Here is a 12913-nt window from a genome sequence, read left to right as displayed (position 1 = left end):
ATTTCGTAGGCGGATTCGTAATCAGCGATCCCGAAAACCCCTGAATGCCAATGCCTATCCGATTCGAATGAATTTTTGCATTTTCGGCTGCCATATTGGATCCGCCATTTTGAATTTCGAAATTTTGAGGGCGGATTCGTAATCAGCGACCCTAAAAACCCCCGAGTACCAATTTTTATCCGATTAAAATGAATTTTTAATTTTCGGCCGCCATATTGGATCCGCCATTTTGAATTTCAAAATTTTGAGAGCGGATTCGTAATCAGCGACCCCGAAAACCCCCGAGTGCCAATTTTTATCCGATTCGAATGAATTTTTGCATTTTCGGCCGCCATATTGGATCCGCCATGTCGAATTTCGAAATTTTGAGAGCGGATTCGTAATCAGCGACCCCAGAAACCCCCGAGTATCAAATTTGGTGATAATTGATTGACTTAATCACGAGATAATCGATGTGCGCCATATGGCGTCATTGCCGCTTTGGGCCCAGAAAAAATGTGCGCCATATGGCGTCATTGCCGCTTAAAAGGTTAAAGGAAAATGGATATATCTCTATGGTCGAAGAAAAAGTACTCGTAATTATCAAGGAAACACTTTTTTAATGAATTCTTTGACTTTTCCTGAGAAAGCATGAAATTCTGTATGAAAAACTACTAAGCAGTTTTTTCGTAAAATGAAAAAACTGATTTTGACAGCGTTTTGAATAAAATTTTCTTTTTGATTCAACTTCAAACGATGATAGCCTTAAGAACGTTTGCTCTGGCTGATTGTTCATAGGGACCTTTTTTCTAGAGAAATCGATTGTCTATAAAAAAAAAAAAAAACATTATTGACGTTTTTGTATAAATTCTTTCTGAAAAGTTATGAATATAATGATCAGAGATGTAGGAAACTTAACGTTACGGGATGGGTTCAATAAACTGATAGACAACAACTGGTTCAAAGTATATCGAATGATTTAACAAGGTACCGAAAAATGAAATGTAAAACGATCTTTCTCCTTTGAGCGTATTACAGTGACTGACTCTCTATTCCGCGTGTTCCGCATTCTTTCTTTTCCCCCTCTCTGGCGGAACTACTAACATGGTGCGAAAATCAAAAAGAAATAATCGCTTCCTACAGAGATATAAAGAGTTTCTTGATATTCTTATAGAAAATCTTCAAATGTAATCCGCCGTTTGAAATAGGTTAATGGTGAGCTCTGCTTCTAGAATTTTTTTTCCAAAAAATAATATCGATTTTTTTCGGCACACCCTAGAATTTATATTGGGGCATTCCACACCTATTTGATCAAGGTCACCTTCTCTTCTCTTTATTTTTGTCCGCAATTCTTCATGAGTTGGCACTATTTCTAAAAAACAATCAGGAATTTTTGTAGATTTTTCTGGCGCGATTTCATTTATTGATAATTTTATGAAAGAAGCATACTGTTAGTTTAGATATAAAAATCTGAAAAAAATTTATTAAAATCTTGTTTTTTATATAAACAATTACGAGCGTTGAGCCAAAGTGAACGCAGTTGTCTCTCTGTAGAAAAAAGCTTTCTTAAGATGATGGATCAGTCGGTAATCACAACCGTGAGTGCGAGAGAGATAGCTGCAAATTTTGAAAAGGAAATTTTTCCACATCGTTCGTCTGATCGAAAAAATAAAAATGTCATCGAATTTTTGCGATCGTGCTGCGTACGATGACATTTTTATTATTTTTATCGGACGAACGATGTCAAAGAGTTTCAATTTCAAAAATTCGAGGTGTGGTTACCAACTGATCCTAGTATGAGTATGGATCAATCGACTAACCTCACTTGGAATTTTCGAAATCGAAATTCTTTTACACAGTTTGACTGATTAAAAAAAGGCTCTGTCAGCCTATGCAGAACGATGGCAAAAATCGACTGACAGAGCCTTTTTTAATCGGTTAAACTGTGTCAAAGAATTTCGATTTCGAAATTTGCAGCTATCTCTCTCGCATTAACGGTCGCGATGTACCGATTGATCCATCCTCTTAAGGTAGTTCTGTATGTACACGTACGAGCTAAAAGTTTTGGCCGCGGTGTACAATAAAATCTAATGCTTATAGTGCTGCTGGCTACACGGTTTTGTAAACACTCTGTCTGCCTTATACAATCACGCCTCATATACGAATAGATCCTCTACACATATATAGAGTGGCGCCGTAATCGTGGCAACAACGCTATTCTCCATCAGTATTACTATAGCGTCGAGCGTCAAAATGTCAGCGTTTCCCGAAATCTTATTTATTTATTACGAAAGAAGTTAAAAAGTGTTCAAATGGTAATTCAATCAAGAAAGATGGTTGAACATTTGAGAGAAAAAAGCTTTCATATTGTTTTGTATTGTGCCTATGAGTTCGCCGCACCGTACACCGTTGTCACGTCGTCACACCTGGTCATGCGCCCGTTCCGCGTCACGTAAAATTAACACGGTACATCAGTCGATATCTCCGAAACTAGATGGTCAAAAATTCCCATTTTTTTAAATATTAATCCCTCAATAATACTGAATACACGACTGGTTTTATTTTTAAGTCATAAGATCCGTTTAGCGTTGGTAATAAAAAATGTAAACAAATTGTTATTCAGTGACGTGTTAGGTATAGGCATCACATACAAAACGACCCATTTTTAATCGCGAATATCTCGAAAACTAAATGGTGAATCGATTTGAAATTTTGATAGTCGGTCCATGAAGTCTATTATTACACCACATATAAATTTCAGCCGGTTCGTAAGATTTCAACGAAGGAACAAAACTACCTTAACACCAAAAAAATCGAAAAATATAGAAGAAACTGGGTTGGACATTGTCCAATTATTTTCCTATCGAATAAAGGTGTTAAAAAGAATTCCAACTCAGTGACTGGAAGGAGGAGTTATTTACAAAACTTACAGGCAGGGTATTCCATACCAATGTGACTTGGGTCGATGCTACCACGTCGAACTTGCACGGCCGCACGAATAGACAGATAGACGCACAGACTCAAACACTTACGCATTAGGATGATCCTTATTTGGAGTTAAAATTTTTTTTTGTTTTTCAAATTCACCTCTTGGTTCGATTTCGAATTACTAAAAAAGACACCACGGAAAATCTGGGGTCAGTGGGATGATGGGAAATGGTGCCGATAAGCCCGGTCATCGTTTCTGCTTCAATCAAATTTGTGTTTGCTTCATTTTTGGCTGCTATTCTTTCTCTATCTACAAAGCATGTCGAGCCCTCCAAGTGTACTCAAAACTCTTGTCAATCGTTATTAAAAACAAATAATCAAATATTTATGTAACATATAGTCGTTGAAAACTGGAATTACGTTATGCGTATTGCTAAATTCTGAGAAGTATCTCATCATGCATCTCCTTCCAATTATTTCAACTGATTGTTTTTTTCTGTGATACATTATTTTCCTGTATGCTCAAGAGTTAATCATCACATGATTTTTTATTCATTGCTCCTGAATTTCGCTAGTAGAGAACTTTCCTATCGTTTTTCTATTCGTGGAGAGTTATATTTTCTAAAATTTCTAGATCATTATGTCCTTTGATATTCTCTTCATGACCTGGAGGTGCTAGTACATGCCATTACTGAATTTATATGCCCGTGGTTTCCGGGATCCATTGCTTAATAATAGCCTTTTGTTCAGCGCCAATGAAACGAAATACTTTTGTTTCGAAGACTTGTCAGCTTGTCGAGAATAATAAAAGAGATATATCTAGAAAGCAACCTCGAGAGTATGTCTTGCTCTGTTTAAATACGGAGGCCTGACGTACTTTGTTGTCATCATCGATTGAAGAGAGATCGATGTATCGGTGTTTTGATGTGAATTCGTATATCTGAAGAATTCTTTTATAACGTGATAGTCAAGTTATCATGTTGAGAGAAGCAGAATAAAAGAACTGTTTTCAAAACTTGTTTGTCAAAAGATAGTCGAACGCAATGCCGAGAAAGTTTTAATGAATAATCCGCAATAAAATGTAATTTCTGAATCATCGGATGTTCTATGTCGGCCTTTCATATGAAAGTTATTAAAGAATTATGATTATTCAAAATGATTAATATTTGAGGATAGAATTTGTAATTAAAATGGTTTGGGCTATGCCGAGGGAACTTAAAAGATATCAGGAAGAATATCGTGTAAGCGGGACGCTGTGCCAGGAGACACGATGTTCGAAATAGAGTGGGCTTTCCCAAAGAAGTGTGATAGTTGAACTCGATGCCGCAAAGACTATAATAGGAAAGTACGTAGAAATTATAATTGGTGATTGGCTTTGGCAGAAAAAAATCACTTTAATATAAAATGCCTATTTTTAATCAATTCAAACTTGCCGGCATCCTTCGCATCATCCCACTGACCCCAGCATTTTCGTGGTATTTTTTTATAGTGATTTGGAATCGAACCAGAGGGGGAATTTGAAAAAAAAATTTCAACCTCGAACAAGGACCACCCTAGTGAGCACGCTCAGACATAGCCAGATGCATAAAAATCAAAAAAATGAAAGCAATTAACAAAAGCTATATATATATTCTACAGGTTCCATGGCTGTAAATCACACGACAAAATATCACACCGACAAGAAATCACACTACAAGATATCACACCGACAAAATATCCCACGGACAGTATATCACCATTAAATTATTAAAGGTTTCAATTATATTATTTTGGGTTTCAAACAAACCCAAACGGACAAACACAAACAAACACATACATTAGGGTGGCTCAAAAAAATCGACTATTTTCATTTCCTCAAAGCCGCCCGGGTTTCAATTATTAGTGAGGTGAAAAAAGATGCCTGACAAAATTTGAACCCTTAAAAAAATTTTTTAGAGGTCGCTCATCGCGATTTTCTATTTTTCATTTAAATAACACGGGGAAGACGTTACTAGCTGCTTTTGAATTTTATTCCTCGGCAACGGATGAGGGTACGAAAACGCCCAAGGTGGGTTTTGTAGGGATTTGAACGCTCTATAAAAAAAGTCTCTTGGCGTTTTACCCTAAACCTACTCCTACAAAAGTTATTCAACGTCAAAATTGTCTTTGAAGAAAATTTCGTCATTTTTTCACTTTTCCGGTGAAACTATCGACCTTGTCACAAAACGCTGTGGAAACTTTTTCGGAAATCATGTGATTTAGTATAATATCGTGTTCTTAGATTATTACAAAATTGAATAATTTATAATAATACTACATTACGAGGTTATTCTTAGAGGAAAACTGCAATTTCCGTTGAGTGAATCGTTATATTAACAAAAAAAGTTCCAAGTTCCATTGAGTCACTAGGTAATGCTTATTGTTAGTGAAAATTCCAAAATGCATCGGATTTTTCCACCGTCCATTTATAATTTATTTGGGGCATTAATTTTTTTTTTCTGAAGAATGCAATATAAATTCAGATTTAATGTTATTTGAATTAACCCGGCGTGTGTATACTAGGACTTTAAAGGAACAGTCGAAATTTCGAACTCAAAATTCTTTCTTGCCGATAGAAGGCAGGCTCCGGTTACCCCCCCCCCCCCCCCCCCCCCCCCCGCCCCTAAAAAATCTAGGTAGTAGTAGGGACTAAATGTTTATGGGACTGCCGGTTCCGGCAGTTTACCTAAAAACGCCAGTGAGTGTAAGTCGCTGCCGTTCTCTGAAAGGGTCAGTGTACACACCACGTCAGTATTTTCGAAGGTAAGTGGATAGTGTTGTATTTTTCGTTTTCGTAATTTTTCAGTTTTTTTTTTTATACTGAAATGAATGTTGCATGTACTTGATGCTGTTTTTTACGAACTTTAACCTCGATAAAAAAAACTTTTTTTGTATTTTTGGCGTATCAATCGGTTGTTTTTCCATTCTTTCTAGCAGTTTTTCAAAATGGGTATAAGGAACTCATCCCAGATAATGGACAGTTTACATGACCGTCGTTCCCAAGTATTTTACAATCAGGAAAGTGATAATGAATCCGACGGAGAAGAGATTCACGACGACATACCCAGTGAACAAGATGGCAACGAGGACCACGATTTCAATTATCATCAATATATCATTCCTTTGTATTTTGAATAATAAAAAATCATGTTTGTATCGTAAAATTACCTTTTCGTTTATTTTATGACACGCATGAATCCATAAAATATTCCCCATTTTCAGGTGCTCAAATAATTCAACTTTTTGGAACCCACACAAAAAACACTATATTCTTTTGAAAGCTCATAGTCTAAGCTACAAAACCCTAGAACCGTTTTTTTTAAACATTTGTTTATTTTGGAGTTACGAATTTGTTAACAAAAGTCCGCTTTTCCCACATTTTAGACGATTGTTTCATTTTTATTAACAACGGTTTTGAACTTTTGAGTTATGTAGCTGCTGGGTCATGTAGTAGACACTCCAATAAGTAACCCAGAATTTTTTCAGATTTTTTGGAAGCCTACAAAACCTTGTAAACTCGACTGTTCCCTAAAGTACCCAGTATACACACCGGGCACCGAAAAATATAGTGGACACACGCCGGGTTAAGTATAAATTGAAACGTCTAATATAATTGAGTGGAAATAATGTTTGGAATACTGGATAGCTCTACAGTAAGGGTAACCATCCTATGATACCGGCAGAACGGAAAAGGAGGTTACCCTTATTGTAGGGCCATTATTCCAAACATTGTTCCAATCCATTGTTCCAAACATCATTGTCACTCAATTTTTCCAACTCAATTACATTAGACGTTTCCATTTATACTGAATTCAAATTCAGATGTCCTTTTCCGTTCTGCTGGTATTATAGGATGTTGCCCTTACTGTAGAGCTATGAACCATTATTCCAAACATCATTTCCACTCAATTTTTCCAACTCAATTACATTAGACATTTCAATTTATACTTAATTCGAATAACTTTGAATCTGTATTTATATTGCATTCCTAAAAAAAAAAATGAATGCCCCAAAAGAAATTATAAATGGAAGGTGGAAAAATCCGATGCATTTTGGAATTTTCACTAACAATAAGCATTACCTAATGAGTCAATGAAACTTAGAACTTTTTTTGTTAATATAACGATTCACTCGACGGAAATTGCAGTTTTCCTCTAAGAATAACCTCGTAATGTAGTATTATTATAAATTATTCAATTTTGTAATAATCTAAGAACACGATATTATACTAAATCACATGATTTCCGAAAAAGTTTCCACAGCGTTTTGTGACAAGGTCAATAGTTTCGCCGGAAAAGTGAAAAAATGTCGAAATTTTCTTCAAAGCCAATTTTGACGTTGAATAATTTGTAGGAGTAGGTTTAGCGTAAAACGCCAAGAGACTTTTTTTATAGAGCGTTCAAATCCCTACAAAAAACCACCTTGGGCGTTGTCGTACCCTCATCCGTTGCCGAGGAATAAAATTCAAAAGCAGCTATGTTGTGCCCGCGAAAACCGTCTCGGAGGGACGAGTGATCGTGGACGAGGTATTTAAGGTTTATTGCCAATAAATGAGTTGAACTCCAGCTCAATACTTTAAAACAAGTTAACAATAGGTTTATTAGGTAGAGTTTTACAAAGTCGAGGTTTATTTGCCTCGAGACCAAATGATTGACGTTTAAAATTTCTTTTTTGATTCTGTTCGATTCTTTTTTAAATCTGCTTTTATTTTCTTTTATGCCCTTTTTCACTATTAGTTGAAATACTTTTGTTTCGTTTCATATACGATATTCTTATTATTATTATATCATTATAACGATATCATTATTCGATATTCTTGGTTAGTGAGTGACGTAGAGCTTCAGGCGGTCTACGTGTACGCGTATTATGCGTCGTCCACGGCCGATGCTATAGTTCACTATCGAGTCTTGGCTCCGCACCGTGTAGGGCCCTGTCCACTTAGGGGTTAGCTTGGCCGATCTTCCTCGGCGCACGGTGGGGTCGAGCAACAAGACTTGATCACCGATGTCGTATTTAATATGGCTGGCGGCCGTGTCCCTTTCCTCTTTTATTTTTTCTTTTCCTTGGACGAGTTTTTCTCGTGCCACTTGTCGGGTGGCTCTCAATCGCTCCCTTAACTCGGCGACGTAATCGTCATAATTGTATGTTGTACGTGGGGGCTGTTTGAGCGCTGTCGGTAAGTCGGGTTTCTTTCCGTATACCAGTTGGAAAGGGGTATACCCCGTAGCTGAATGTGGGGTGGTGTTGTATGCGAACATTGCATATGGCAACCATTCGTCCCAGTCCTTTTGATCGTCCTGTACATAACTCTTGAGGTATTCGGCTAATGTACGATGTGACCTTTCAAGGGCACCATTTGATTGAGGGTGGTAGGCTGTAGTTTGAATCTTCTTTATTTGCAGTAATTTGCACATTTCTTTGAAAATATTGCTCAAGAAATTAGTTCCTTGGTCTGAAAGAATTATTTGTGGTGTTCCGTATTTGCAGATAATTTCCGTGACCAATCCTTTTGCTACTTCCTTTGCTTCTTGGTTTTTTAATGGTACGGCTGCACTGTATTTTGTTAGAGTGTCCTGGAATGTGAGAATATATTTGTTTCCTTGTTCTGTTTCTGGCAATGGTCCTACTATATCTACTGCGCACTTCTCGAATGCGTTTTCCGGTGTGCTGCTCCACCGAGGATAATGCACCTGTAATTTTTCGTCTTCTGGTAAATTTGCTAGAGCCATCTTCTTCACGTATCGTTCTACTGTCAATTTTTGTTCGATAGTACTCTCATCCTCCACGCTAACTTCAATTAATTCCATGGTAAGGGCTTGTATCCTTTTTCCAAAGTCCGTTACATTTTCATTATTTCGTCTTCCTCATACCCGTCTTCCCCGTGTTATTTAAATGAAAAATAGAAAATCGCGATGAGCGACCTCTAAAAAATTTTTTTAAGGGCTCAAATTTTGTCAGGCATCTTTTTTTACCTCACTGCAACAATAGAAACGCGGGCTTTGAAGAAATAAAAATAGTCGATTTTTTTGAACCACCCTAACATACATCCTGACACAAACAAACCAAAGCAGACAAACACATACATCCCTACCCAAACAAACCCAACCAGACAAACACGTACATACCTAAACACAAACAAAGCTAAACAGACAATCACATACATCTCCACACAAACAAACATTAACCTTCGATTAATCCGTGATACATTCGTGATTTGCCTCCATATATTATATCAATGCGATATTTTGTCACAGTTATTTGTGGTCTTGTGAGATTTTGTGTGCGTGATCTTTTGACGTGTGATATTTTGTCGTGGTGATATATTGTCCGTGATATTTTTTCGTGTGATATTTTGACTGTGATATTTACACGTGCTACCATTCTGCACCATGTCAAGAGAATTGTTTTTTTTTTATAACTAATATCACGGGTTTTACCAAATATACTGAAGTAAAATTATATCCGCCAATGTTTAATAAATTCTGAAAACAAAAACAGAGGCCGTGGTGGAAATCGTAACTCTCGAGTCAATGGATGTGGAGCTTCACGATAAAGAAAAATTCGTGGAAGTCAACGAAGTTTTTGAAGGAAGAAGTTCAATAGTGATGAATTTTTGGCAAATGATGGCAGATATTCTCCGCAAACCTTCAACCAAGAATTAAATTCTCATACGAGGTTACTGTTGGCTAAAGGAACATCAGTATACTTTTATCGTTATAGAGAGAAAAAGTTTCCGCAATTTTTTGCGAACAATGAAGGGAATTCCTTATTGTATTGTGGAGACTTTTTATTGGTTTGTCAAAAAGAAGTTTCAAAGCTGTTTTACTCTATAACGGAAACGGATAACGGCACCCATTCCCATAGCACACTCAATCATGCTGAAGCGACTTATGAAGATTTACAGATTGTATTGGAAAAATATTTTTGGAAATATATCTAAAAATTTCTTAGAAAATAAAAAAAGCGAGAATTATCAGAAATTAGTAGACGAGTTGTTGGAAAATTATAAAAATTTCGGTTGCTTGGTGAATCTTAAACTGCACTTCTTACACTTTCATCTTGGTCACTTCCCTCAAAATCTCGGAGATCATAGTGAAGAACAATGAGAACAATTCCATCAAGATATAAGTGAAATTGAGAGTCGGTATCAAGAAAAGTGGAATGTCAATATGATGGCAGATTTTTGCTGGACGCTGAAGAGAGATATAAAGAGAGACAATATAAAGCGAAAGAGAAATCCACTGCATCAAACATTTGAGGAAAAAAAAGTTCGTCATAATAGAAGAAATATTCAATACCGATAAAGTTATTTTCTCATATTTTTTGCATCACTCTTGCACCTCTTTCAGCATCCACAAAAAAAGAAAATATCATTTAACCAAGCAAGGAAAGCGGTTGGTTCGGTTTGGGACTCGGACTCGACAAGAATGAAATGAAAACTCTCCCTGTGATGCGTGTTGGGTCATTGTATAACTTCTGGGGCCTCTCTCAACGGTTCTCGCCGTGCAGGTGAGGCCCCTTAACCTTGCACTGGCTAACCCAACGCGGCACAGCAGAGGGACGTTCCGGTCTGAGTGTCCCCGATGGCTGTGTCTAAGCGTACTCACATGGTCACCAGGGAAAAATAGGCAGGAACCGGCTGTTTCGGCGAAGGTTTTCTGGAGTTTCCCTCCGCCCAATCAAGTAAAATTAATTTCAAAGCACGAACAACATACCTAAATCAGGTCAATAAATTTTTTTAAATACTCATAACTACGATCCTTTGCAATTTTTAGAGGCTTCTCGCTGTTTAATTCGGATTCAGTGCGTCAAAATACATAGAAATTGATGGGTCCTGGAAAAAGTACCGAATATTTTTTTTTGTGTGCCGGTGTAATTAATATTATCATTCACATACTTGAGAATTTTCGCATTGTTCATGTGAATGAATAGTATTCATTCAATATCTATAAGTTGGCATTGCTGACGTCACTCAATGTATAAGAATATGAGCTTCGTCTCTTAACCCCACTCTCAAAAAAAATTTAGCAACAACCTTAAGTTTTCCATAAAAAAACGAGATAGAACATTTTATTTAATTTTGCCAGTACATGCTCGACGTCGCACGACGAGTCCGTCCGGATTTGTACGTCGTAGCTGAACTCTTCACTAATTCGGATCAGAAGGACAATATCTTTGTAAACCGCTTAGGCATCACTTCTCTAATTAGAGGTATACTCATTTCAATTGATACAAGATATTAGCGGGTTGTATACACTTGCAGCGGGCGAAAAAACGTGATTTTCTTGATTTTTTTCGACAAAAAAATGTTTATTGAAAAACTGTTAACGAAATTCATTAGTATATAAGTTCATGCAACTGTACAATTTTTTTCATCCAAAAATTTCTCAAATGGAGGAATTTCAGCTGTATTCCAGTGGCACATTTTTTTTGAGCATCTGTTGCGCGGTGGACATGGTAAATAAAAAACTGTTCATCCGATCCATAACACATTTATTATACCACTTATTTATTATAATAATAGCCTGGGCCTGGACGAAGGATTTGTAAATATTTTGATTAAAAAAAATGGCGTCAGTTTTAACAAAAAAATTATTTTTTTCGGCACTGAATTTTCGGTTTCTTTGGTACAATTTTTTTCCAATAAAATACGAAATTCTTCGTCCAGGCCTTAGCTATTATTATAATAAATAAGTGGTATAAATTTGGTATGGATCGGATTAATAGTTTTTTTAGTAATCGTGTACACCGCAAAGGTATTTTTCAATAAAGACGATTCTAAGATAATCGCGTTTAAAGATTGAGGTATTAGGCAACCGCGCGTACCGGGTGGTCGGTTGAAATACCCTTAGCTACGAATCTAATGCTCCGATCTTTATGAAATTTGGAGAGAATATTCTTCAGACATCGTACTTGAAGAATATCTGATAAAAAAATTTTCGATTTCTCCGCCCATTACAAGTGTATATAAGGCCTTAAATCATGTACTTTAAACGGTAAGAGAAAGATTCGATAAATTGTGTATTTTTTCTGACGAACAGAGGCAATGTCAGCTTGGGACAGCCACGAGGAGGGGCGTTTGATTTATCGCTACGGCGGTGAACCAGTCGGAGCCTTTTTTCAATCACGTCAGCGTCCTCTTGTACCATGCATCGCCCATGCTCTTTTCATGGATCAGACACATGACAATCCAAGTCCCATAGAGAAACGCAGCATATTTGATTTAATACCAAGCGCTGCTCTGGTTTCAATGGCCTGTTGCGCTAGTGGGAGCAATCGCGGATACGATGAGCTGGTCCCTCATCACGTGAGTTTTACACAATTTACCATTATCTTCAATTTGATTAAGAGTCGTCGAGATCATGTAACAGCCTCAAAATCGATGATGGTGCCAGAATACAAATAGATATTTTTGAAGCAAAAATTAAAAGATGTAATAAATGCCAACGATTCGGTCACATTCACAAATACTGTCGAGGTAAAGATCGTTGCACACAATGTAGTGGTAACCAGCATGAAAGAGAATGTAGGAGTAATAGATATATGCGCTAATAGCGGGGGTGGATACCCGGTAAACGATCCCTCTGGCGATGTTATGACGAAATAAAAGATTTCCAATAAAATTATCAAACATCAAAATATTGACAGACAAACACTCGGCAAACACTCCAATCTAAAAAATTGTCCAATATTTATATAGCAGAAACATGGCGCCAACAAAAGCAAATGGAAAAACCAGACTAAGAAACGACTCAACTTCCCTGTATTTTCTTGACACTGAGATCGAGAAAGAAAATGTTCAACAAAACAATTTCCCTTTCCTACTCAGAACCTCCTCGACACTAAACGGAAAATATGACCATCAGTAGGGACGAAAAAAACATAGAGGAAAAAAATCCAAGGCCCAAGACACAATTCTCTAAATTAATAAGATAGACGATTGACTTTACAGCCACATGTAATCTAAAATTCGCTGCAACGGTCAAAT

General features: G+C 36.8%; 1 protein-coding gene across 3 annotated transcripts in view; it reads left to right on the top strand.

Annotated features, from left to right (window-relative positions):
- The window catches only part of LOC122415397 (glycogen debranching enzyme), a 52936-nt gene that overhangs the window by 26218 nt on the left and 13805 nt on the right, over positions 1–12913 (top strand). For all 3 annotated transcript variants that reach the window (XR_006261915.1, XM_043427499.1, XM_043427500.1), the window contains exons 10-11: positions 11013–11136; positions 11967–12232. Coding sequence is in view for 2 of the 3 variants with exons in the window: in XM_043427499.1 (XP_043283434.1) it covers positions 11013–11136; positions 11967–12232 (390 nt within the window). In the remaining variant the exon portion in view is untranslated. The remainder of the gene's footprint in view (positions 1–11012; positions 11137–11966; positions 12233–12913) is intronic.

The sequence above is a fragment of the Venturia canescens genome, chromosome 8, assembly GCF_019457755.1.
Source record: "Venturia canescens isolate UGA chromosome 8, ASM1945775v1, whole genome shotgun sequence".
Classification (NCBI taxonomy): domain Eukaryota; kingdom Metazoa; phylum Arthropoda; class Insecta; order Hymenoptera; family Ichneumonidae; genus Venturia; species Venturia canescens.
This window is presented reverse-complemented; position numbering and strand designations above follow the sequence as displayed.